The 24,629-nt window shown below is 61.1% G+C and overlaps 3 protein-coding genes across 5 annotated transcripts in view; all 3 read right to left on the bottom strand.

The window, feature by feature from the left end:
- The window catches only part of DSCAML1 (DS cell adhesion molecule like 1), a 92,486-nt gene extending 90,712 nt beyond the window's left edge, over positions 1–1,774 (bottom strand). Inside the window, exon 1 of the mRNA XM_086861499.1 lies at positions 1,646–1,774. Coding sequence (XP_086717625.1) covers positions 1,646–1,688 — 43 coding nt within the window. The 5' untranslated portion in view covers positions 1,689–1,774. The remainder of the gene's footprint in view (positions 1–1,645) is intronic.
- Positions 1,775–9,491: 7,717 nt separating this feature from the next.
- FXYD2 (FXYD domain containing ion transport regulator 2) lies at positions 9,492–11,737 on the bottom strand. 2 transcript variants are annotated; one of them, XM_086861498.1, is made up of 6 exons: positions 11,631–11,737; positions 10,773–10,811; positions 10,581–10,655; positions 9,983–10,019; positions 9,824–9,854; positions 9,492–9,682 (listed from the first exon to the last, which is right to left on the bottom strand). In XM_086861498.1, exons 1-5 carry the CDS (start codon positions 11,701–11,703, stop codon positions 9,830–9,832), a joined length of 249 nt encoding a protein of 82 aa, XP_086717624.1. In that variant the 5' UTR covers positions 11,704–11,737; the 3' UTR covers positions 9,492–9,682; positions 9,824–9,829. The 2 variants fall into 2 exon arrangements, with proteins under 2 accessions (XP_086717624.1, XP_023797169.1); XM_023941401.2 differs by lacking the exon at positions 11,631–11,737 and adding an exon at positions 11,430–11,543.
- A 795-nt stretch (positions 11,738–12,532) lies between these two features.
- Positions 12,533–22,606, bottom strand: FXYD6 (FXYD domain containing ion transport regulator 6). Of its 2 annotated transcripts, none has more exons than XM_086861496.1 (8): positions 22,491–22,606; positions 15,664–15,726; positions 15,434–15,475; positions 15,258–15,332; positions 15,093–15,129; positions 14,842–14,891; positions 14,686–14,729; positions 12,533–14,246 (listed from the first exon to the last, which is right to left on the bottom strand). In XM_086861496.1, exons 2-7 carry the CDS (start codon positions 15,719–15,721, stop codon positions 14,701–14,703), a joined length of 291 nt encoding a protein of 96 aa, XP_086717622.1. In that variant the 5' UTR covers positions 15,722–15,726; positions 22,491–22,606; the 3' UTR covers positions 12,533–14,246; positions 14,686–14,700. The 2 variants fall into 2 exon arrangements, with proteins under 2 accessions (XP_086717622.1, XP_023797168.2); XM_023941400.2 differs by lacking the exon at positions 22,491–22,606 and adding an exon at positions 15,974–16,195.
- Between the last annotated feature and the right edge of the window lie 2,023 nt (positions 22,607–24,629).

The raw sequence follows: 24,629 nt of genomic DNA, 5'->3' as shown, positions 1-24,629 counted from the left end.
ACGAGGAGTTCTGCTAATGGAGGCTTTTAATTTGCTCTTCTCCGAAGAGATAGCTCTGTGGGAAGAGATCCCTTTTCCAAGAAGCTGGGGTTGAGAAGATGCAAAAAGCAATAACCCAGTGCAGCTCTTTATTATTTTGACTATTGGGGGTCGAAAGGAATCATGGCATCCTCGATGGTTATTTGTTTCCAGGTTTGTTTTTTTCCTTTTAGCACAGGAAAAAATGCAAATGTAAGCAAAGCAGACGCTGGCACGTTCAGCTCAGCAGATCTGAAGCACAATAGCGATTTTGGGTAAAGCTCCCAAAAGCAGCTTCACCCCAGCTCGAATAAAGCAGCAATTCCATAATTAATAATTGATGGAATAATTGATCATCACCACACAACTGGCCAGAGTGCCCTATTAAAGCTCAGTAAATATTTTTCATTGGATTAACGTTCAGCTAACGGGGTAATGTAATGGGCAGCAAGAGAGGTCTCATGCAAGGAAGCAGCTCCGTCCCCTTTCTTTCACTTTCCTCATTTCCTAAAATTTCCCCCTTGCTGTTCTCAAATGTCAGAGACGATAATTAGGGCAAATGTCATTTGCCATCCTCCGAGTAGACAATTTTCCAAGAGGTGGGCGCTTCCAGCATTGCATCCGCAGGTCGGGTCGTGGGCAAAGAGGTAATTTATTACAGAAACATAATTAAAAATTCCCGCAGATCCGGAAATGGGCAATTCCTTTATGTAACACGGATCGATTGTTGTAACAAACGCAGTGGGATTTAAGTGCCCGTGCTCCACGCAGCTCCTGCCTCTCTTTAATTGCATCTAGAGCAGAGACTCGGTTAGAGTATCACCTCGCTGGATGTGGGCAGCATCCACTTAATGCCCAACTTTAAATTAATCTGTAATCTTCCAGCGTGTGTCTCCTTGACACGCTCGTTCCATGATTCTCCCCATCCCCCCCCCACATGTATGATTTATCTATAATCTGATTGATGTCAAGCCGTTGGGTTACACTTCACACAGCATTCCTAGGGGGAAGGATGCGAATTTTAAGGCATCGCTGGGTTTCGCCTGCTGACGGGATCAGACCGAGAAGCGCTCGGGGGACGCGGAGCGCTCGGTCCCGGCGCGGCCCCGCCGGAGGATGCTGCGCCCGTCGGTGCGGGGTCCCGGCCGCTGCTGCCACCGCCGCCCCGGGGGCTCCGCGGCGGAGCCGCTCCGGGATGCGCCGGCAGCCACCGGCCCCGCTCCGCGCAGCGAGCCCCGCGCTCCGCCGCGCCGTCCGGGGAGAGCGCTCCGGGAGAGCGCACCGACAATCCCGGGCACTCGGGAGGGCGCAGCGAGAGCGCGGCACCCCGGGGAGGGAGCACCGAGAGCCCCGGGACCCCGCGGAGGTTGCGCTGAGCGCCCGGGGACCCCGGGAAAGGCGTATCGAGATCCCAACGGGGCTCACCGAGACCCCCGGGACCCCGGGGAGGGCGCACCGAGAGCCCAGGAAGGCGCACCGAGAGCTCCGGGACCCCGCGCAGGGCGCACCGAGAGATGTAGGACCGAGAAACGGAGCACCGAGGGCCCCGGGGAGGGCGCAGCCCGTGCCGCCCGCCCGGTCCCGCTGCCGGGGACCCCCGCCGCCCCCCGGCCCGGTCCGCACGTACCTTTCGGCAAAGAGTACAGCAGGAGAAAAGTTACCAGCCACATGCCATACAGAGCAGCTCTGGCCCCGGGCTGCGGCGCAATTGCGGAGGTGCGGTGCCCCGGCGTGCCGCGCTCCTGCCGCCGCTGCCAGCCCGGCTGAGGTGCCCAGCTCCGCTCCCGCTCCGCCCCGCTCCGCTCCCGCCCGTGGGCCGGGCTCCCGCCCGCGCCCGCCCCCCCCGCGCCGCCCAGGGCTGGGGGCGGCCGCGGCCCCCGCCGGCCGAGCCCCTTCCTCCTCCTCCTCCTCCTCCTCCTCGGCGTGCGCAAGGGCTGGAGGAGCCCCTGGCCCTCGCCGGCCGCTCCCGAGCCGCGCTCGCCCCCGGGTCATCGGCCCCGGTGCGGCCGGAGCGCCCCCGGTCCCCAAAGCGGCACCGCCGAGCCTTGCCCCGGTGAGCCCTGTCCTGGGCGCTGCGGGTGCAGCAGCACGGCCGGGCCGCCCGGGACTCGCGGCTGGCGCTCCTCCTGCTCCCCGGGCCTCCCGCACGCTCGTCCAGCATCCGGGGGACAAAAATAATACCGTGGTTGGGGTTGGAAGAGACCTTACAGACCGCAGGGACACCTTTCATTGCACCGGGCTGCTCCAAGCCTTGTCCAGCCTGGCTTTGGACACTTCTGAGGATGGGAGATCAGGGTTTCTGCAGCCCGTGCTGCTGCCATGAGAGGGGACACAAGCAAGACAGGGCCAGCAGATTCATTACACATTCATCCCTCCAGCCAGCAAATAACAAACAAATACCAGCTAATGCTTTACTTTGGGGTGTATTTATCCACGGCTTAGCTCAAGCCGAGGCTTGTACTCCCCAAGACTTAGTCGCACCAAAGCCAATTTGTCTGGACCGTTAGAGCATTCAGAGTGTCTTTTCTTGAAGTGATTATAGCAGGTTTTTTTTGCTTTCCAAAACAGCCTTTACAAGCCCAATTTGTTGGAAAATAAACAGAAAGAAAGATTAAAGCATTCAAATTTCAAACAAAACAACCAGCAGGAAAAACATTACGTTTGGATTTTCCAAAAAGCGCTGTTTAGATTTAATTGAAAACGCAACTCTCGTCACGGAAATTGGGGAAACAACAGCCCCTTGGCCATTTCCAGCCCTCGTGGATTCACTGCAAGCCTTCCCACCTAGGAGTCCCCTGAAGAGCTCCCCGAGGGGGTACCCGTGGGAGGGAGGTTCCCATTTCAGCGGGGGGACACGGCCAAAGCACACGGAGAAGCTGCGAGGGCGCAGAGTGCTCCACGCCCACCCTGTGTCCCCTCCCTGCTCCGGGCCACACACACAATGTCATTTTAGCGAGGCCACTGCCACCCAACCCCTCAGTGCCAGCAGCAGAAACGGGCGAACACTGTGCCCGTGCCGGGCGGGTCGGACACACCACAGCCTCCCCTCCTCCTCCTCCTCCTCCTCCTCCTCCCTAAGGATGTGCTTCCTCTTCCTCGGTGCTGCCGAGCTCGGTAGCGCCGTCACCACCCCCTCCCCAGTCGGTTCCCAGGCCACCTCAGCGGCTCGTGGGTGTCACAGCCGTCCCAGGCGGGCATGTGCCAGCCCCACGCTGGCAGCCCCGGCCGCGCCACCAGCGTCCCGAGGGGCGGCCAGGCAGCAGCTGTGCCCACACATCCCCCCAGGAACCGAGGGGCATTTCAATCGCCACCTACATCGCCGTGCAGATGTTCGCCGATGCTTCGCAGGGAAATTGGTATGCAGGCCCATACCCAGGCAAGCAGCAAAGCCCGGGCTCTGGGGAGCCCCAGCCACATGCCAGGCATCTGCCCCCTTCCCTCCCCGGCAGCTGCTGCAGGATGGCAGCACAGCCCAGCCCAGCCTGCTCACAGCGAGCTGCCAGCCCCGGAACCTGCTACAGCACTTCGCAAAGCGGCACACAACCCATGGCACTCAGGTGGGACTGGTGCCCTCCTACACTTGGCAGTGAATGGAGCGGGTGCGTGGGCTGGCAGGGCACTCGCTGGCACCGCACCCACGGGGCCCCACGGATCTCTGTGACAGGCATGTGAGCAGGGGGAGTAAATACTACTCAGCCGTTCATTTTTAGCTCACTCTTAGCTGTTCAGCAGCTCTCGTGAGTTTCCTCACCATCCCCAGCTCAGGGAATGAACCCAGCACACTGACCTCCGCCACCAAGGGCCCCTTCCTCCGGGACAGGAGCTGCTGGCGAGGCAGAAGCAGCGCCAGAGTCAAAACTTAAGGCTGGCAGGGCGATTGCTCAGGCCAGGTCGCACTCGGGGAGCCCTGGCGGGTCCTTGATCCGCCTGTGCCGGTCTCTCCGGCCGCGTTTCTCCTCGGCCGAGCGCTCAGCCCAGGCCCTCTGCCAGCTCACTGAGCCCGGGCACACGTGCGGGGCTGGCAGCGCCGGGCAGGCAGCCAGAGCTCCGGGAGCAGGAGCTCCTGCCAGCCCACACCTGGGGCTCAGCTCCTGCCCAGCAGCCAGCCACCGTCTGGGGGACACGAGCATCCCCAGGGCTGCCGCTTTGGATGCGCGCAGGAAGAGGAAGCGTTTGTGTGTCAGCTTTGGGCGCGTTCCGCACGGAGAGCCGGTGTCCTGCCACCCACCAGAACCGCGGCGTGTGCTTCACGGGGCTGTGCTGAGGAAAGGCACGAAATCTCCACACTCATTCTTTGGGCGACGCTGAGCTCTGGGAGCACAGGCGGCTCGCAGGAAGCCAGGCCAGCGGAGACTGGCGAGTAGAGCCCGTCTCACACTCCCGTAGCCACTGCGCTGCTCCCCGGTGGCCAGCAGCCTGCCAGAGCCAGCAGCCAGCCCAGCTGCACGGTTCAAAGGTGAAGCTCACACTGAGGAATTAATTCCCCGGCCCAAACTCGGCACAAGACACGGGAGAAATTCTAGCAACACATGCCCACGCACAGCTCTGAGCCCCGACAGGCTTCGGGAGGAGGGACCCCCTGCGCTTCACCGCAGCAGAAATGGCACAAGGGAGGGGTCTTGCTGCCTCTCCTGAGGGCACGGGGCATCCCACAGCCCTTTGAAAACAGCCCCCACTTCAATCTCCCCCTTCCCTGGCATTTGTTGTGCCTCTGGGCAGAATTACACTCAGCTCCAGGCTACCCCAGAGCTCCGGGGATTCCGTGAGCGTCCCGCGCTCACACACCCCGTTAGCCGGTGGGGTATTTCTTCCACCGATGCTCCAAAACCGCACTGTCCAGGCAGGCGCACAGAGCAGGGTCCGCACAGCATCCCGCAGTCCCGGCTCCGCATCCCGCATCCCTCCGGCCAGGGCACGCCTCACCTCCCGCCGGGCCCCAGCCCCGTGGCCTCGGCCGCCCTCGCAGACAAATCCCCGGAGGAAGCGGTCATTAAAACAACAGGGCTACTTATCTGCCGCCAGCCGATTGCCGCAAAGCACTTCCCACGCGTCGCCAACTTACCCTGGCAGCACCTCTCCGAGCCGGGCCAGCCCGCTGTGACCCTCTCCGGACACCCTGGGCCTCCCACGGGGACAAGGACAGGAGCTGCGTCCTGCAGAGCCAGCGCTGCCAGCCCAGCCCAGCACCGCGGGGGTAATTGCAGGATGGCTTCCAGTTAATTGTTGGATACACCTGGCTGGAAAAGTGCTGGGCGTGCACCGTAGGATTCCTTCCGGAAAAACCTGTCCCTGCCCCTCCTCCCCGGTTGTCCCCAACCCCAAGGCTGGCCCTGAGTGGGTGCTGAGGACCCCACCTCGCCTGTGGCTGCAGCCTCCCACTGCCTCAGTTTCCCCAGTGGCACAGGAGTGGTGGGAGGATAAAACGCCCTGGAGGTGGCGAGGGGCTTGTGCCTCAGTAAAGGGCTGCAAAGCCCTGGACAAACATGTGCCAGCAGGTCAGTGTACCCAAAAATGCCATCCTACTCCAGCCCTTTGGGTCGTGCACTACAGGAACAGCTGCGTTTCCAGAAGGGATCCCTGGCACTTACGCCTGTGGACAGCCAGTGACACGAAAAGGGGGAACAGTTTGAAATCTCCAGCCCAAACCATCCTGTGGTTCTGTTCTCTGCGGAGGGCTCCGCGTCCCCCGTGCCCACAGCCCGAATCCCTCGGCGGGCAGGCGGGATGGGATGCTCGGCTTCCCAAGGAAAAGCCTCTTTCCCGGCAAGAAGCTGGGATTTGGTTCCCTCTAGTGTCCGGTGCTGAGCGGGGACCGGGGGACCGAGGACAGGGACGAGGGGACTTCGCCGAGTGGAGGAGAGCGGGGTCCCTGTCCTCGCCAGCTGCAGGGGCTCTGCACAGTTTTACCAAGCTCCAGGGGCTAAACAGGCTGCCCAGGACAGCGATGGAGGGATTTAAAGCAGGGATTTAGAAGACAGATGTGTACAGATGTGACCGCCGGGGACGTGGTTTAGTGCTGGCCTTGGCAGGGTTGGTTAATGGACTTGGATGGTCTTAGAGGTGTTTTCCAACCTCTGTGGTTCCAAGGAACGGTCCTGAGACACATGGGCTGGGTTCGTGGGGACCCTCCTTTGCTTCCAGCCACATCCCGCTGTGAATCCCACTGTAAATCCCACCGGGAGGAGCCAGCCCGTCCATCCCTGGGCTGTGCTCCCACAGCATCGCTGCAGTCACTCCCCAATCGCCTCCCCTCTGGGGCACGTGCAACATGGAAAAGGGGGCTGGAATGTCATTTCCTGGGGCTGGAGGAGAATTCCAGCCCGGGGAGCGCTGCTGTTCTTGCAGAGGTGCTGCCTTTTCAGGAGCAGAGCAGAGGGAGGCCGAGGCACATGGCTGGCTCCCGGCCAGCCCGGCCCATCTCTCCTCTCTCCAGTGCTCCTCTCTGGCTCCCTGAGTCACCATTTGCTGCTCTCCTCTTTAAACTAATGAGGAGACATTTTGCATTCGTGTTTCCTCATGGGCGAAATGCGTCCCTGGCACCACGGAGCAGTGCTGGCAGCTCCTCCCTGGCTGCTGCTGCTGCTGCTCCCGTTCTGGCCCTGCTGCCTCATCTCCTCACCTTCAGTCAGGGATGAAGCACAGGCACAGGCCAAGCCACAGCTTCTCCCTCCTACCTGCCCATCCAGAGATCAGCGAAGCAAACAGGGAATAACCAGCGCCAAGGGGAAGGGTCTGTTTGGATCTGGAAGCCTTCCCAGAGGAAAAGGCCCCTCCAGTTGTCCACTGTATTATTTACCCAATCTCCTTTGTGCCACAGAAAAGATTTACTTTGAGAAGATTAATGGCTCAAGGGGCTGTGAGAGAAATCCTCCGTGATTGCCTGCTTCAGGGGAGAAGGCAAACACCTCCCTGCCACAGGCACGGAGCACAGGGAGCACAAGGAAAGGGCTGAGGGGCTGGGCTTGTCTTTGATGTGGACAATGACTCACCCTGGGGAGAGCAGGACCCTGTCATCGGGCAGTGGCAGGAGGAAGGAGACACGGTGACCTTCTCCTGGGGTGCCCCCAGCCTCTCTCTCCCAAAGCTCCAGGGCTCGACATCCAAAACAAATGACTGCGGAGGCTTGGAGAGCTGCTGGCAGCCCCTCTAGCCCAGCTCAGAGGCCACATTTCCCGTGCATCCTGTCCTTGGTTTGTGCCTGTCCCCTGCTCCTGGCTCCATCCTGGAGGAGCACTGGGCTGGGCTGCTCCCAGCTGAGCTCCGATCAGCCCCTGCCCTCCAAATGTCCCAGCAAGGGTTTGGGTGCTGGGGCGTGCCCTGCCAGCGCCCCCCGTCAGTCCGGGCTGGGCTGTGGGGCTGTGTGCAGGTGCGGGCACACGGGGGTGTCCCCAAGCCGTGCAGAATAATGCCATTAATGCCATCTGGTGCCGAGACGGAGATGCCGCATGAGAGCCAGACACGGCTTTTCCCTCCCCGTAATCCCAGAGCCACCGGGGCTCCGTCTGCGGGGCTCACGGGGAGTGAAGGGCACGGCTGCAGCCCTGGAACGCTCGGCAGAGGGAAGGAGGGGAGCCCTGGGGCTCAGGGCTGTGAGACCTTGCTGAGGACGGGCTCGTTTCACACCCCGCTGCCTTCCTGCCTGCTGGGACCTTCAGCTCCTGCTTCTGGGGGCCACAGCCCCAGCGCACTCAGCGAGGTGTGGGCAGGGCACTTCTGCTGTGGCCAAACCCTTCTGTGCTGCTAAACAGGCACTCCTCATGGAGTCTCAGGATCATTTAGTTTGAAAAACACCTCTAAGACTATTGAGTTTAACCATTAACCATTTTCTCCCTCGGTCGAAGGACTCCTGTCCCTGCTTGAGCTGTGCAGAGCTACAACGGGTCTTTCTTTATTAGTGGGTCACTGTCAAGTCAAAATTATATTCCTAAATAATCTCCTTACTGTGTTAAATAAGCACCTCAGATTAGACAAATTGCACGGATTTTGCCTAATAACCTTCCCACAGCTAATCCTATTTTTCTGTCAATGTCTGACCTCGGTCGAAGCCCAAACGGACGCAGGGAGTTGGTTTCTCCATCCCGGTTGTGCTGGGATGGTCGGGGTCACTGAAGGCAGCCCCTTGCACACCTGAACAACCACAGCAGCTTCAGGTGAGGGGAAGAAACCCCCTGAGCTGGGGTTTCTCATCCAAACCATTCCCTGGTCAAGTAACCCCCAGACTGATGAGACTGGAGTGAGCTCCTCACTGCATCCCTCCCTGAACCCCTCCTCCTCTGCTTGTTTGGGGTGCCCCGAGGCTCCCTGTGGCCCCGGGCCGGCAGGGGAAGGGGCCAGGATGCTGGGGCAGGGTGGGGGGCAGCGGTGGACAGGACAGGCAGCCCTGTGCCCTGCCGTCACTAGGTGTCTGTGTCGGGCCGGCTCTCGGCACTCAGAGCGAACCTCCCTCCTCACCCACCGCCCAATCGCGGCAGAGTTTTGATTTTTTTTTTTATTTTTATTTTCTTTTTCTTTTTTTTTTTTTTTTTTTTTTAAAAAAAGAGGCGTTTCTGGCTGAATCCGAAGCTGAGAGAGGCCGAGAGCTCACCCAGAGCTCCGTGCTTCATCCCAGCGCCGTTCCTGCCCGAGCAGGACGCCCGGATCGCGCTCCCTGGTGCTGTGCTGGGCTGACCTTGGCTGGACACCAGTTGCCCACTGAGCTGCTGCTCCCCAGCTGGGCAGGGAAGGATTAAAAGGAAGGAAAATCCCCCAAACGCGTGGGTCAAGATAAAGGCAGTTTATAAAGTGAAAGCAGAGGGAGCGTGAGCACAAGAAAAGGAAGAAACCCAGAAAGCTGAAATTCTGCGCTTGCCATCCGCAGGCGCTGCCCAGCCCCTTCCCGGCAAGTCAGGTTTGCTCTGCAAGGCAAAAGTTGTAACTCACCAACACCCCCCTTTTCTCCTCCTTTCCCTTTTCTTCTGTACCCGAGCAGGTGGCACCTGGTCTGGAATGTCCCTTTGGTCAGTTTGGGGCTGTCCTGGCCGTGTCCCCTGCCAGGATCCTGCCCACCCCGGAGTGCTGCTGAGGGGATGGTGAAGGGACAGCGCTGCTGCTGTGGGAGCTGCAGGAGCCAGCACTGGAGTGTTCCCAACACCTTCCCAGCTGCCAGCACACAGTCCAGCACCGCCAGGGCTGCGAGGCAGAGAATTAACCCCATCCCAGCCAGACACGAGCGCACAAAGAGCCCCACAGTGCTGCCAGCGGCTGCCTGGGCATCCCAAGGGAAAGGCAAATGCCGCAGGATTCAGGACCTGCAGCTGGGAGAAGAAACATCCGGAGCAAACGCAAGGCGGAGGCGGCTGCCTGCTCCGTGCCCCGGGCTGCGGAGGAGCCAGAGGGAACCTTTCCTGGGTCTGGGGTGGAAAGTGCCTGCAGGGCAGAAAAGTGACTGGCGCCGGGCCAGGAGAGTGGGCGATTCAAAGGCCTCGGGCACACAGTTTAACCTCGCGGAGCTTGAACTTTATTAGCCAAGGAAATCTTGATGTGTCTGAGAGAGGGGGAAGCACGAGGGTAATTTGCGTTGTGGCCTTGCGGGGTAATGGATCCACTGGAGCGGGCTGAGGGGTGGCCACTGGCCAGGACTCCTGGGCTTCGGCTGAAGCTCTGCTTCCACGGTGGCATTGCAGCTCTGGGAGCGGAGAGACGGAGGGTGACACGGGCGGCGTGTGCCAGCCCCTCTCCTCCCGGGACAGACCCCCCAGAAGTACTTCCCCGAAGCACGAGGGCCCCAAAGCAGCAGAGAGCCTGGCAGCCGGCTGCAGCCGCCTACCTGCGCCTACAGCTCTTCCTCGCTCCCTTGTCTGTGGAGCAAAAAGCAAAGGGAGAGGTGGCCATTAGGCTGGGCAGCGTGGCCGAGAGGGGAGGAACATGGGCCGGGCGCTGGTCCTGTCAGCTGGCAGGACTGGAACAGGCACCGTGCAATACCCACCTCCTCTTCTTCCTCCCTCCGCAGTGGAACCGCTGGCCTGGGGGCGAGAGGAGCGACTGAGGCTGAGCCTCCCCCCACCCCATCGCACCCACCCCTGCACCGCCCAGCCACAGGTTCCTGCTCAAGCTGCCCCGTGGTTGCAAACGCTGTCGGTTTCCATGGTTTTCTCCCGAAAATTAGTGGGCACCATCCTTGCAGCAGCTGTGACCGCGGCCACCCTGCATGAAGCGGTGCCGGTACAGAGCCAGGCAGGGTCACAGGGCGCACTTAGCATCGGCTCGGTCTGGGAGCTGCCGAGGTTCGAGCGCTCTGGGAACGCTGGTTCCTCTCTCTGGAAACGTCAGAGTTTTCTCTGCTATTTTTAATGAGTGACCTTCCCTCCGAAGCCCTGGCGCTGGCAGGGAAACACTAAATATTTACGTGGTCTCCCTCCCAACTCGCCCTGTGCTGGGAGCGTGCCTGGATGGAAAGTTCCCAGGCAGCGCCGGGGGCAGGCTGTGCCCACCCCTGCTGCTGTGGGGGCAGCGGTGGTGACCCCCAGCCCCCTCCCGGCCAGAGGAGGAGCGCGGAGCAGAGCCCAGGGGTATCAGGCACTTACTGAGGATGATGAGGAGCCCGATCACAAAAGCCACGACGGCGAAGATCAGCCCCCCGTTGCGGATGGTGTCATAGTCTGGGGAGGAGGAGGAGAGGCGGGAGGTGTCAGCCCAGCCCGAGCGTGGGGCTGAGCCCGTGGCGGGGTGGCAGGGGCTGCCCTGTGTCCCCCGGCCTGCCCGGGACACACACTCACCGTAGCTGAACCTGTCCTGGCCCTGCTCGGCCACTTGCTCTGAAAAGAGGAGAAACTCCAGTGAGAGCCACGTCCTCACAATGCGGAGGCGGGAGGGAGCAGGGTCCGGGATGGATGCGAGTGAGAGTGATGGGACTTCCTTGGCACGCAGCTGAGCCAGGAAACTCCTGCGTCTCACCCCAAATCCACGGGATGCAGCTGCAGGCTGCATTTGCAGGATGCTCGGGAGCCTTGGAGCTGCAGGGGAAGCTGCAGGCAGGGAGGGACCCAGCTCCACCGCCCTCGGGAAGTGCTGCTGCCCGCAGGACTCCAGCAAGGGCTCTGTCCCCTCGGTGCACAGGGCTGAACAACCCCTCCGGCTCACACCTCGCACCGGCTGCACCCCAAAACGTCCCCACCATGTCAGCGAGCTGTCACCGTGCCACCGCTGCAGCCTTACCTGAGTGCACAGCCCTCTGCTGGGAGCAGCTTGGGAGGAGAAATAGCCCCAAGAAGCCAAAGACCAGCTGGCACCGCTGTGCCACAGGACTGTGGAGCTCTGGGGATCCATCCCCACCTCTGCCCACCCAAAATCCTCATCGAGAGCTTCCCCCGCGGTGGGAGGGACCAGCGCTGCTCCTCGAATGGAGATGTCCCCGTGGAGGCGTCTGTCCTTACCGTCACCCATGGCCTCGGCGTGTCGTCCTGCGGGTGCCTCGCTCTGCGAGTGGGCACCCACGGGAAAGCGCATTAATTGGGAGACAAACCTCATTAAACATTAATGGCCTCGGTGTAATGTTTATCGCAGTCACGAGGGGAGGCACAGGGCTCCCGCCCGCCTTTGGGAAAGAGGGAGGGGAGGGAAGGGGCAGCACCCACCGTTCCAGCCGGTGGGGAGGGCTGGGCACCCCGAGCTGCGTGTCCTTGTCGCAGCCCTTCCTCCCCTTCCCATTGTCAGCCCTACTGGGCTTCACCTCCTGCGGCGGCGGCGAGCCGAGGGCTGGGCTCAAATACAGGCTGGGACCGCCTTTTGCTGGAGAGGAGCGGGCAGCGCGCCCCGTCCTCCCAGCCTGGCACCGAGGGTGTCCCCTCGGCCGGGTCAGCACCTCCGTGCCAGGGCCGAACCCTGGCGGGGCCCGGCGGCAGCCGGAGATATCCCCGGCGCATCCCTGCCGGCAGCGGGCACCGGGATGCTGTGCCCCTCCCCGGGCGGTGCCAGCCCCGGGCCCGGCGGGGCCAGCTGCCAGGAGGGCAGTGCGATCCAGTTTGCTCTAATCTCGCCATCAGCGAGCGGCAGTCACGAGCACAAGCCGATTAACGCCGGGCTGGCCGGGGCGGGGGAGCGCCGGGCCCCAGGGCCGCTCCCCCGGGCGGGGCTGCGGAGCGCAGACCCCCGGCCCCGGTGCCGCGGGGTGCAGCCAAGCCCAGGACGGTGCTGCGGGGGCCCGGCGCTGCTGTCGCTGCTGTCGCTGCTGTCACTCACTGCTGTCACGGCGCCCTGGCAGCGCTCAGCATCGCCGGAGCGGCGCGCCAGCAGAGCCCGACACAGCGGCTCCCAAAGAGCCGAGGGACAAAAGTGTCCGCGCTCCCTTCCCACGGGCTCCGGCTCTTGCTGAGCTGCAGAAGGGAGCACAGGGGGCTCGGCCGGCACAAAGCCCGGCTGCGCTGCCCAGGGCGCTGCCCCCGCCGCCCTGGCCCCAGCCGGGCCACAATGGGACGGCGTGGGAAGCTGCCGGGCTGCCCTGGGAACGCCACGGCCCTCGAGACAACGCAGGCAGGCACCGATAGAAACGATATTTTATTCCTTTCCCCTTAGGTCACAGCACAGAGCACACCAGCCCTCCAGCACAGCAGCACACTCGCCTATTTAAAAGGAGACACAATAGCTCAGTTTATTTTACAACAGTCAGGGTTTGGCCATTTTACACACCACAGGGAGCTCTTTGTTTTGTGGTAACACCGACGGCACACTGGGGACAGCACGGGCACTCCGACAGGACACACACCGTGACACTCAGGGGCCGGCCCGGGGGTCTGCTCTGCCCGGGGCTCTCTGCAGCAGCCAGGACCGAGGGAAGGGACACAACACCAGATTCACGGTCCCTCTGCCTGGCAGAGATGGGACAGAGCTTCCCGGTGCCACCAAGCGATGCCAAACATGCAGGGACACAGCCCACGCTGAGGCAGGGCCACCACAGTGGGATGGACACAGCAGAAACTCCTCTCAAAACCATCCTGGAGGACAAGACCCCCTTCCCGGTGTGGGGATGGCACCCGAGGTGTTTCAGTGAAGCTCTGGGGACCCCCCACTGCTGCCCCCACCCAAGCGGGCCATCTCTAGCCCCAGCCAAGGTTTTGTCTGCCCATGGACTTGGGGAAGAGCCAAAAATCACAGGTTTGCCTCTGACCCATGAGGGGACACAGGGTGATGATGGCCTCTGGGCTCAGCACATTGTCACACTGCGAGCTCAGGTGTGCAAAAGCCCCGACAATCACTCAGTGCCACTCGCTGCTGCTCCTCGGGGAGAGGGGACAGCTGGCACTGGGGGTGACACGGAACCACCACGGGACAACACACAGCAGTGACAGGGGTGGCACAGGGAGCGACAAGGCGTCAGGAGGGGCAGGGAGCGCCAGGAGGAGACGCTGCTGCCCCTTCCCTGCCGGAGACAAGCACGGACAGGATCTCTGTTTCTCTTTAGCCCTCAGACTGTGTCCCCCACCCAGCTCTGGCTGGCGGGCAGGAGCTGGTTTGTGCTGGTTACTGAGGTCACGGCTGTGCTGCTGCCCTCATCCACAGTGTCACCATGCTGGGGACCTCACGGGCTTCTCTGCCACCACCACAGCCTTGCCTCACACAGCGTCCCACAGGTTTAACCAGGGACAGAAACGGGGACTGCCAAGCAGGAGAGGCAGGAGAGCTCCCTTCAGCCTTGAATCCAGCACCCCAGTGACCCCAGCGAGGAGGGCTGAGCCATGGGATGTCCCTGCCTGACTCGCTCCCCACCGTGGCTGTTTTCAGGCTGGGGTCATGAGGGGGTTATTGCTGAAATGGGGACGGATGGTCCTGAAATGACTGGGCAGGTCCCCAGGGCACTGCAGGTCCCCAAGCCGTGGATCCCTGCCCCACAGCCCACACTCCCTGTTCCCAGGCTTGGAGGGCAGCCCAAAGGGCAGCAGCCTGCCAGTCCTACAGAGCCCAAACCACACGCACAGCACGAGAAAGGTGAAGAGAAAGTCACGATTACAACATCAGCAACAACTAGCCCTAGAGGTAATGATCATCTCACAGCAACATTACACACCACGGGAGGTAGAGAGGACGGTGAGCGGAGTTTAGTCGGGTTAGGAAACAGAGAACCGGTGCTGGAGCACAGAGGGGGACGCAGACACGGCAGCTCCGCGTCTCCTGAGAGGGACCTGCTGCTGGGCTTTCGGTTTCCTCGCAGGCCGCGGCCATCTGCGCTCCGAGCATCTGTCCTCGGGTCTCTGGCTCTGCGTGGGGAGCAGGGCAGTGGGTCAGGCTTTCCCCACGCAGGGGATGTACCCCAGCAGCACAAACTGCCAGCACGAGCTCCAAAGCAGCCCAGGAGGCTGGGGAGCTCAGAGGGGGACACCCCCAGGGCTTCACACCCAGCTTTCTGAACACCCTAAAACCAAAACCCTCGGGAAGGAAGAGAAGAAGGAAGTGCAACACAAGGGAAAATCCAGACAGATGCTTCCTTTTCCTGCTGGGCTGCCTGTGGACACTCAGGACCTCACCAGCACTGAGTTTCCTTGCTGTGGACCCCACCAGTGCTTGCCCCCACCCCATCCCAGGGATGCAGAGCTGGCCAGTCCCTCTGGTCTGCTCAGAGCCCCGCAGCCACCCCCACACACAGCCCCAGCTGTCCCCCCATGCTGATGCCCCCACCCAGCCTGGCCTGGGACTCACAGCATTGGCTCCTGCTCAGTTCTCTGCTTTCTGTGCCGCTGTTGCTGCAAAGGGAAGAGCGGAGGGGTTTGTGGTGCCAGCCCTGCACTGTCACTGTCACTGTGAGGGGCAGTGACACAGGGCAGGGGCACAGGGACTGCAGCAGGGTGACCTTACCGTTCGAGCTGATCAGGTTCTCTGCCTGAGCCTCCTCGTCCCCTGGAGCCCTGCAAGGAGAGGAGCACGGTGAGGGCAGCTGTGCCCCATCCCGGGGGTGGGAAGGCTGGGAAGGTGCACTGGGAGCAGGCAGAGCTGCTCCCCCAGTTTTGGGCACCCCAAAGGGACACCCAGAGAGTGCAGCAGTGCCAGAGGGAGCCAGGGAGGATCAGAGCAGAGGGGCTGTTCCCCACCAGGCCACCCTCACTCACCTGGGCTTCTGCTTGAAACTGCACCTGCACCTCCTGCCTGCAAAGGGAGAGAAACTGTGAGCGTGGCCAGAAGGGGATGAGACCTTTCCCAGTGCCCTCCCAGCACAGGAACAGCCCCTGCTGTCCCAGCCTGACAGCCCAGCACCCACCACATCCCCAACTTACTGAGGATGAGGAGAATGCCCACGGTGAACAGGACCACGGCAAACACCAGCCCGCCGATCCTCAGGCTCTGGTAATCTGGGAGGGGAGACACAGGGCTCATTGCTGCTGGGGCCAGGGGAGGGGGCGGCTCTTTCGCTGCCCACGGCACACCCACACCCACACCCATGCTCACTCACCATAGTTGAAGGGATCCTCCTCCTCCTTCTCCGGGGTGGCCACTGGAAATGAGCAGACAAGGGGTGAGTGAGCCCCTGGCTGAGCCCTGGCAGCTCCCCACAAACTCTGGGGCTCTGGGCTCTCATGGCTGCTGCCCCACGCCCCACTGCAGCCCCCTTGGGTCCGTCTGGAGGCTGGAGGAGATCCCCAGGCTATCCTGAGGTGGGTGTGGGAAGCACCGGGCACCTACCGTCTGCCACGGCCGCTGGCACCAGCAGGGAGCACAGGAAGATGAGCACTGCCTCCATGGCCGCTGTGAGAGAGGGGAAAAGAGGGTGTCAGCACCCGGATGCCTCAGGGAGGGCACTGGGACAAGGCCAGAGGACACAGGAGAGCTCCAGATGACCCATGGCTGGCTGTGTGGGCAGGCAGGGCCAGCACATGATACGGGAGAAGGAGCCAGGCTGCTCCTAGGAAACACCCAGGGTACCTGGTGCCATCACTGCGCCCAGCCCAGCAGTTCAAAGGCAGGAAGGGAAGGGTTTCAGCACCAGACATACTTTTATTGTGGGGTTCTGTGATGTATTTTTGACCATCTCCACTTGGCATAAACCTCAGTGCAGTATCGAGTTTGCTCTGCAGGCAGTGAGGCCAACACCTCAACCCTGGGCATCCCTGGCAGCGCTGTCCAAAGGCTCCTGGAGCTCTGGCAGCCTCATGCCCATTCCCTGGGGAGCCTGGGCAGTGCCAGCACCCTCTGGGGGAAGAACCTTTTCCTAATATTCAACCTAAACCTCCACAGAGACAAAAAAAAAAAAAAAAATGAGGCTGGATTTACAGTTACCCTAGTTTGCTCTAACACTCAAGCCTAAATCCCACTGTCTTTGGGAAAAGTTGGCATAACTTAACCTGTTTGCTGAATATTTCCAGCCTCCTAAACTGGGACAGACTCCATTCGCACTTGGGATTATTTTTTTAATGTGGTGCGTTTCAATTAAAAACTTTCTCAAGAAGATTTAAGAGACACCACGGAAGAAGAGGCAAGAAGAACAATTTTAGTTTGCTCTTTCTACATCTGTTCTTAAAACTTCATTGGTTTTGAGCATCCCAGGGCTCCTCTCAGCAGGGCACGGCACGACACCAGGCCATCAGCCCCCGGCCGGCTCCTGATGATGATTTGTCCCAATTAGCATCGCAATTACACTCTTGCAATGAGGCCAGCAGCCCTGGTGGGACGTGAGCTCAAAGACACTCTTGCCCTCCGGGGTCCCTGCAGCATCAAGGAGAGACCAGAAATAATCTCAGTGTCCCCTCCCAGCGGAGCCTGTCCCTGTCCCTTCCCTGGGAACACCTCAGACCTTTCTCCCGGGTGTGAGGACGCTGTGGCCGGGCTGTGACGCTCCCTGCCAGCTGGGGCAGGGGGAATGTCCCAGCTGCATTTGGGATGGGCACCTTCGCTGCTGGCACCGAGCTGGCAGCGCTGCTCTGCCAAGGGAGGGCATTGCTACCCACAACCTGCCACCAGCATCCCTTCTCCAGCTCCCAGGGGACACCAGGGGACACCAGGGGACACCAGGGGACACCAGGGGACACCAGGGGACAGGGGAGAGCCGCTCCCTGTGTGGGGCTCTGCTGCTGCTGCTGGCAGCGGTGCCAGCCCGTGCCCCGTGTGTGGCCATACATGGTTGGGAGCGCGGAGAGGGCTCGCTGCTGCCAGCGGGGTTATCGGGAGCCCCGAGAGCGCCGAGTGCCACGGAGCTGCTGCAGCTGCTGCTCTGGATTAGTGCCGATAAGGAAGGGGCCCTCGACACAGCAGGAATTCAGCTCGCTGGCGGATGCAGAGCTCGCCGTGCTGCTCTTCAGCCCCTCCAGAGCCTGACCTGATTCCGAGGCACCGTCCATCGCAGCCCAGCCCCGCTGCCAGCCACGGGGGAGGCAGCTCAGCTCCCTGGGACACCAAGGTCCTCCCCAGACCCTGCCACGGCCCCTTCTCCCAGTTTGTGCTCCACGCTCCCAGTTTGTGCTCCACGCTCCCAGTTTGTGCTCCACGCTCCCAGTTTGTGCTCCACGCTCCCAGTTTGTGCTCCACGCTCCCAGTTTGTGCAGGCATGCAGCAGGCTCAGCAATGCCCACCATTGCTGGCTCCAGCAGCGCTTGGCTCTGTGGCCTCTCCCAGTGCTGCCCTTGGGGCCAGCCCCCATTTCACCCACAGAGGAGGCAGCCCTGGGCCCACCACCATTCCCAGAAGCCGCCTTGTTCACCACAACAAGCCCAGGATAACTCCCACCCCTCCCTCCCCTTCCACGGTTTGCCATTCCGAAGGCGATGTGTTTACCCGAACACTGGGGGGTTTCATCCCCCTCTGCTGCAGCTGCTGGGCCATTGTGAGCACCGGAGTGTGCCCAGACAAACCCCCTCGTTTGCTGAGATGCAGATTTCGGGGTAATTACCAGGCCTTAGAAGCACACACAAAGAACCCACAGCTGGTGACACAGTCACTTCGAGCTGCACACGTCCTTTCTCTCGCGTTCTTTATCTCTTCACCACGAGGCTGCAAAATCTGTCATTTTACCCCTGCGAGGGCTCAGCGTGTGCCCAAGGGCTGTGACCCAGCTCACGCTCTCGTGCCGTGATCAACATTAATTGGCTTCCGTATTTCTCAAACAAATCATTCATCAGATTTTTACTGCTTTGCTGCTGTTTTCTTGTTACTGGATCATTCCCTGAAGAACACAATCAGGGAATTTTGCATCATTCCCTGCCCTGAGCCCCTCCACGTGGCGCTGGGCCCTGCCCAGCCACACACACACACCCTCCAACCCTTTGCTCAGCGTTTGGCTTCTCGCACGTAGCGCGGCAGAGTTCACTGCTGGGCCGAGCCAAGCACGCAGCACACATATGTTCTTTGTTTTTCTATCTCAGTTCCTAGAATTCACACACTTCCGCGCGCTCAAACTTATCTCCGCACGGGTGAGCCGCCAGGATTGGCACTGTCCCTGCTCCGAAGGCAAACACGGCGCTCTGCAGTGCAAACGAGCCCAGCTCTCCTCCAAGGAAGCATATGCCTTGCAAAGAGCCACAGGTTTTTTTGGGTTGCTCCAAGCTGGCCCACCCACTTCTTCCTGAAGCTGAAATAAAGTGAGAAGAGCGAGCACTGGCGAGGGTTTGCCGTTCTCCCCGTGCTGAACCCAGCTGTGCCTTGGCACAGGAGAGGAGAGGAAATCCAGCAGCTGCCACGTCCCACAGCCCAAATCTCTGCCTATTTTCTCCCCACTGGTGACACAAAGTTTGGGGTCACCCCCCTGGACACCACAGGCAGTGGCAGTGCCTGTGACTTGCACCAAAACACGGGGGTTTCCTGTTAAAACTGCGAGATCCGGCAAAGCACGGAGAGAGGCGGAGCGGCACAGGAGCCGAGCAGCAGCGTCCAGAACTCCCCTTCCCTCTCATCCCAGCTCAACCTGCTGCCTTGTGATGGAACCCAGGTATCCTCCCAACATCCCTACCTCCAGAGAAGAGCCGGGGGTAGGAGGAGGCAGCAGGAATTTGTGAGAGGCTGAGGTGGAGGAAGCAGCGACACAGAGTGAGGAAGTAGATGGAGTTTGCTGTTTTCTGGGAGGATGTGGATGGGAGTGGGTTGGGGGATTAACCCAGAGCTACCAGAGCCATCCAGGGCTGCACCTGCCCCATGGTGAGGGGGTTCACCCTGCCCAGCGCAGCCAGCAGCAAGGCAGGGTGACAGCAGCAGGGTGACAGCAGCAGGGTGACAGTGGCAGGGTGACAGTGGCAGGGTGACAGTGGCAGGGTGACAGCGGCAGGGTGCCAGCGGCAGGGTGACAGCGGCAGGGTGTCAGTGGCAGGGTGACAGCGGCAGGGTGACAGCAGCATGGTGTCAGTGGCAGGGTGACAGTGGCAGGGTGACAGCGGCAGGGTGACATTGGCAGGGTGACAGTGGCAGGGTGACAGTGGCAGGGTGACATTGGCAGGGTGTCAGTGGCAGGGTGACAGTGGCAGGGTGACAGTGGCAGGGTGACAGCGGCAGGGTGACAGCGGCAGGGTGACAGCAGCAGGGTGACAGCGGCAGGGTGACAGCGGCAGGGTGTCAGTGGCAGGGTGACAGCAGCAGGGTGACAGCGGCAGGGTGTCAGTGGCAGGGTGTCAGTGGCAGGGTGACAGCAGCAGGGTGACAGCGGCAGGGTGACAGCGGCAGGGTGACAGTGGCAGGGCCATGCTGGCACAGGAGCTGGAAGCCACCCGCACCCACGCGAGCCGGCCGGATGATTCACAGCCCCGGCACCGCCCTGCCACGAGCACAGCCAACACTCCCTCCATGCAGAGCACAGCCACAGCTCCTCCTCAGCCTCTTCCTCCTGGATAATCCCTCCTCGCCCATTTCCACGCCACTGGCTTGCTGTGTGTGCGTGCACGGAGCCCAGGCGAGGGAGAGGAGGGGGCAAAGCCGGGCAGACAGACCCAGTCTCTCCTGCCTGGCTCAGCTCTCTGCAGCACAGCAAATCCTGCCAGAGCAAGGCAGGTGAATTCGTTTTGCTGTTGGATCTCCAAGTCCCCTTTTCCTTTTCATTGTTTTGCATAGATCTGCCCTGTCAAGTCTCAGCCATCACGGAGCAATTCCAGGCAGCCTCCGCCTTCCGTCAGGAGTCCTCAGGGCATCTCCCGAAGATCAGACCTAGTTAAAATCTCTGCTTTCTGTGCAAAGCCCCCCAGACCGTGACAGCAGCGCTCCGTTGCCCTGGGCGTTTAGGAGCGTGCATGTGTGAATGGACATTTCCAGCTCTGCATAGATGGGCTCTTCTGCCATTTCACGTCAGCATCAATCTGGCTATTAATGTGCCTGTTGTTGTGCCTCGTGCTTCTAAATGAGAGAGGAGAGGAGATTTCCAGCCCTCGCCATGCTGGTATGGATGGCCCTTCCCAAATCCGGTGCTGATTCAGAGGCTGACTGGATGGGAGACACAAACCTGGCTTTACTACAGCCTCATTGTCTCTTTTGCTGGTTTGGGGTGTCTCTGAGCACACCATCTCTCACCTGTACTCCAGAATTCCACTTGCCTGCTGCAGGGCTTCTTCCAGCCTGAAGGAACTGACCCTGAACCGCATGAGGAGCCTCAGCCAAGACTGCCCAGCCATGTGTGGCTCAGCACAGTCCCCAACCCCCTGATGGCACCCCAAAGAGGCAGCGAGGCCAATCCATCACTGGAGCAAACCTCCAGTGCAAACCCTGCTGGGCTGAAGGCTGCCTGGCCAGGGAACCCAGCCTGGGTTCCAGTGGGCAGTAATCATCACCACCACCTCCCACAGGAGTCTGCTGCTCCTGATCCCTCCTTATTTGATTAACAGATAACCAGGGGCTGTAAACCTCACCGTGCACCTGCCTGGACCGTCCCATCCTCCCTCCACACCCTCGTTCGGCCACACACTGGCTGAATGAGGCCAGGCTCTGCAGGGGCATCAGCCACCAGAATCCCACAGGTGAGAGAAAGGAGAGGTTCACTGAAGGATCCTGGTGGTGAGAGTACCCCAGATCATCAGAACACCCTGCCAGAGCAGCATGGAGGAAGCTGTTTGAGGCTCCTGAGTGTGGTGGGTACCACAGCACTGCACGCTCCGCAGCACATCAGAGCAGACATTTTCTCCCTTCTCTCCTCTGCTGTCACCATCAGCCACGACCATGAGGCAGACAGCAGTGCCCAGCAACACGGCTTTTGTCTCCACTAACACTGCCCCAGGCACAGAGTGATGGGCAGGTGGTCCCTGGGTGGGACAGGACAGGACAGGACAGGACAGGACATCTCTATGCTGCCAGTGCCAGCCATGCCTTCTCCATGCTCAGGGACACAACAGCTGCAGAGCTCAGCAGCCTCTTTACAAACACACAAACAGCCTGAAAGGCAAACACAGGGGAACAGCTGGCCACAGAGCTGCTGGTTTGCTGTGCCAGGGAGTGCCCTCCATACCTGGCAAAGCCGTGGCTCCCCCACCATGCTTTACCTGAATGGGTACGTTGAGACAAAGCAGATAAAATTTCCAGGTGAGCGTGAGCCAGGAGGCTGATCCACACCTGCGGGCACAGGATATCCTCCAGCAGGTCCCAAACACGCTCTAACAGGTGGCCTGGCTTGGCAGCCATGGCACTTCATGCTGGCAGCTCTCCACTCCGCCTTGCAACCATGGTCCAGTTGTGCATGAGCAGAGATTCTCCGGGTTTGTCTTTGTTTCAAACTGGGAGCAAAACCACCCAGCGGGACTGAAAATCCCAACGGGACCCAGCAGCATCTTGGAGCGCTGCGGGCTTGCCAAAATGGGTGCTCCATTCTAATCCACACACGGCTTTCCCCGAGAGGCTGCTCCTTCACGCTGCTTATTCACATCCACACAAACCACCTGTCACTTTCCCTCCCACAGAAATATCCCTGCGAGATCCAAGTTCCACCACATGGACTCCAAAATCCGTTTCTTTGGAAGCATTAATTACACACCCCGAGAGACACGCTCTTCCCTTCCTCCGTACGCCTTCCCGGGATGAGGCGCTCGGCTGTTTACGCACGGTGTTACTACAATATTGAACAGCAGGAGCCAGAGCGCTGCCAAGGGCTGCGAGAGAGGGATCCCCCGGCTCCCCGGGATGCCCCCGCTCCCGGGATCCCCCCGCTCCGCACAGCCCTGCCAGCCTGCGGAGCCCCGGCCGTGCTCGGGGTCTCCCCGCGGTGGTCTCGGGTGGGGCCCGCGGGGCATCCTCCCCAGCACGGGGGGCTGGTAACCAGGCAACGCTGGGATGAGGGAGAGCGCGGTACCCGCCGTTGCCATGGCAGCCGCCGGGGCCGGGATGCGGGCGGGTCGGGGCGAGGGGCGATGCCCCGGGGCAGCGGGGCGGGGTCCGGGCCGCCTCCCCAGCGGGAGCGGGCTGGGGCTCGGTACCGCACCCCGGTACCGGGGCACGGAGCCCCGAGCGGGCACCCCGAGCCGCGCGCTGCCGGGAGGAGCCCGAGCCCCCCGAGCCCCCCGATCCCTCCCTTCCTCCCCAGCGGGCCCCCGAGACCCCTCTGCGGCCGGACCCACCTGAGCTGGGCGGGCGGAGCCGGGCTGGCCCCGCGGCTCCGGGGGTGCCGGGGAGCGGAGCGCAGCGCGGAGCGGGGCTGCCGCACAAAGGGGAGCGGGCGGGCGGGGCGGGGGCGGCGCCTGCGGGGCGGGGGGCGCGGGCAGCGGCGGGGGCGCGGCCAGCACGGCCCGGCCCCCGGCGGCTCCCAGATCCCCCCAGAGGAAGGCACGGGGATACTCAGGGGGATGGAGCCCCTCTGCTCCGGACTCCGCTGAGGGTGTCCAGCCTGGAGAAGAGAAGCTCCAGGGAGAGCTCAGAGCCCCTTGCAGCGCCTAAAGGGGCTCCAAGAGACCTGGAGACGGACTTTGGACAAGGGACGGATTGGAGACACAAGAGGGAATGGCTTCCACTGCCAGAGGGCAGGGTTGGATGGGATGTGGGGGAGAAATTCTTCCCTGTGTGGGCAGCGAGGCTCTGGCACAGGGTGCCCAGAGAAACTGTGGCTGCCCCATCCCTGGAAGTGTCCAAGGCCAAGTCGGATGGGGCTTGGAGCAAGCTGGGATAGTGGAAGGTGTGTCAGAGATTCGGAACGATGGCCCTGAAGATCCCTTCCAACCCAAACCATTGAGGTGTGGAGGGGAAACGCTCCCCTGGCTGTGACACATCCCTCCCCCACAGCCTGGACTCTGCCCTGAGCTGTGCTCTGGTGTGGGGGGAACGAGGAACAGACCGGGAGCTCCTCTGGGGCCAGCAGAAAACACACACAGATAAGCTGGCAAACAGAAGCCCTGCTGTCCTGCTGTTCCTGAGGGCTGGGAAAGGGACTGGCAGGCTGGCAGGCCAGGTGGGCCAGCTCACGGGGCATCAGTCACATCGCTCAGCGACTCTCAGGGTCCACCCAGGGCAGGGTGGGCAGCAGGGCCACTTCCAGCCTGGCCTGGCTCAGTTTCAGGCACAGCCAGGACCTGGTCCCTGCATTGCCTGCCCTGAATCCACCAGCATTTGGCAGCTGCAGGAAGCCAGACCCTTTGGGGGTTACCCAGAGCAGGTCAGGAACCACGACACGCTTCAGCCAGCCAGGACAAAACGCTGTGTGACAGAAGGGCTGGACAAAAAGCCCTGTGGAAAGCTCTGGAAGGGCTGTCACAGAGCTTTGTGGCAAGCCCCATTTCGCTCCCATCAGACAGCCAGGCGTGTTGGGAGGAGCAGGATGGGCAGATCCTTGTTCAGCTCAGGATGTCGGATGGGAACAGGGTGCTGGGGGCACTGCCAGGCAGTAGCTGAGAGCCAGGGGCACCACTCCATCCTGGGACTGGCAAACCTCTGCCTGCCTGCCTCCTGCTGCTGCCCTGGAAAGCCATTTCTTCTTGGAAAAACACCTCAGCAATGCTGTCACCACCGAGCTGGCTCATCCCCTGTTAACTCCAATGCATCTGAGATAGAAATCAGGCAGTGACGGCACCGTTCCACAGCCATCTCCCCGCTTCCAGTAAAACATAAAAAGAAAATAAACCAGCACTGGCATTTCAAGGCAATTATTCAAAGGGTCAAGAGATACAGACCAACACTGAGGAGCTGGAAAACATCAAGTCCCTCTAATGCATAAGGATAACAGGATAAGGCTGTCAGTTACCCTGCAGGGAGGGAGGCAGGGATCAAGCCTTTATAATCAAGTTTTGGGTTCCTCTGACCTTATCTGCTGCTGGGCTGTCATTGTCCACAGCACACAGTAAAACATTCAGGTGTGACCATGCCCTGGGGGCTGCAGTGAGCACGGCAGGGCTCTGCAGAGCCCTAAGCACAGATGCCCCATGCAGCAGCATCCAGGACACAGCTGGATGTGGCTGGATGTGCTCTGTGCTCTCCTTCCCTTGGTTCTTTATCTACAAATTCCCAAGGAGCTGCCCAAAGTGAGTAGAATCAAAAAAATCAGCAGCAAATATATATTTTTTTCCCTGTGCAAACTCAGGTAGAATAGAGCCCCCAGTGAGAATGTGGGAAGGGAAGAGGAAAAGCAGCTCCAGCAGGTGCTCATGGTAAACATCTGCTCCCCAGAGCTGTGCTGCTGGAGAGGCTGTACTGAGCTCCAGCTTCTCTTGTGGAGAAACTGGGCCAAAAGTAATGCAGAGGCCGGGCAGGATCTGTGCTAGCAAAGGGGC

This window comes from Cyanistes caeruleus, chromosome 23 (assembly GCF_971803275.1).
Source record: "Cyanistes caeruleus chromosome 23, bCyaCae1.hap1.1, whole genome shotgun sequence".
NCBI lineage: Eukaryota > Metazoa > Chordata > Aves > Passeriformes > Paridae > Cyanistes > Cyanistes caeruleus.
The sequence above is the reverse complement of the archived record's forward strand: the minus strand, read 5'-3'. Positions and strand labels throughout refer to the sequence as shown.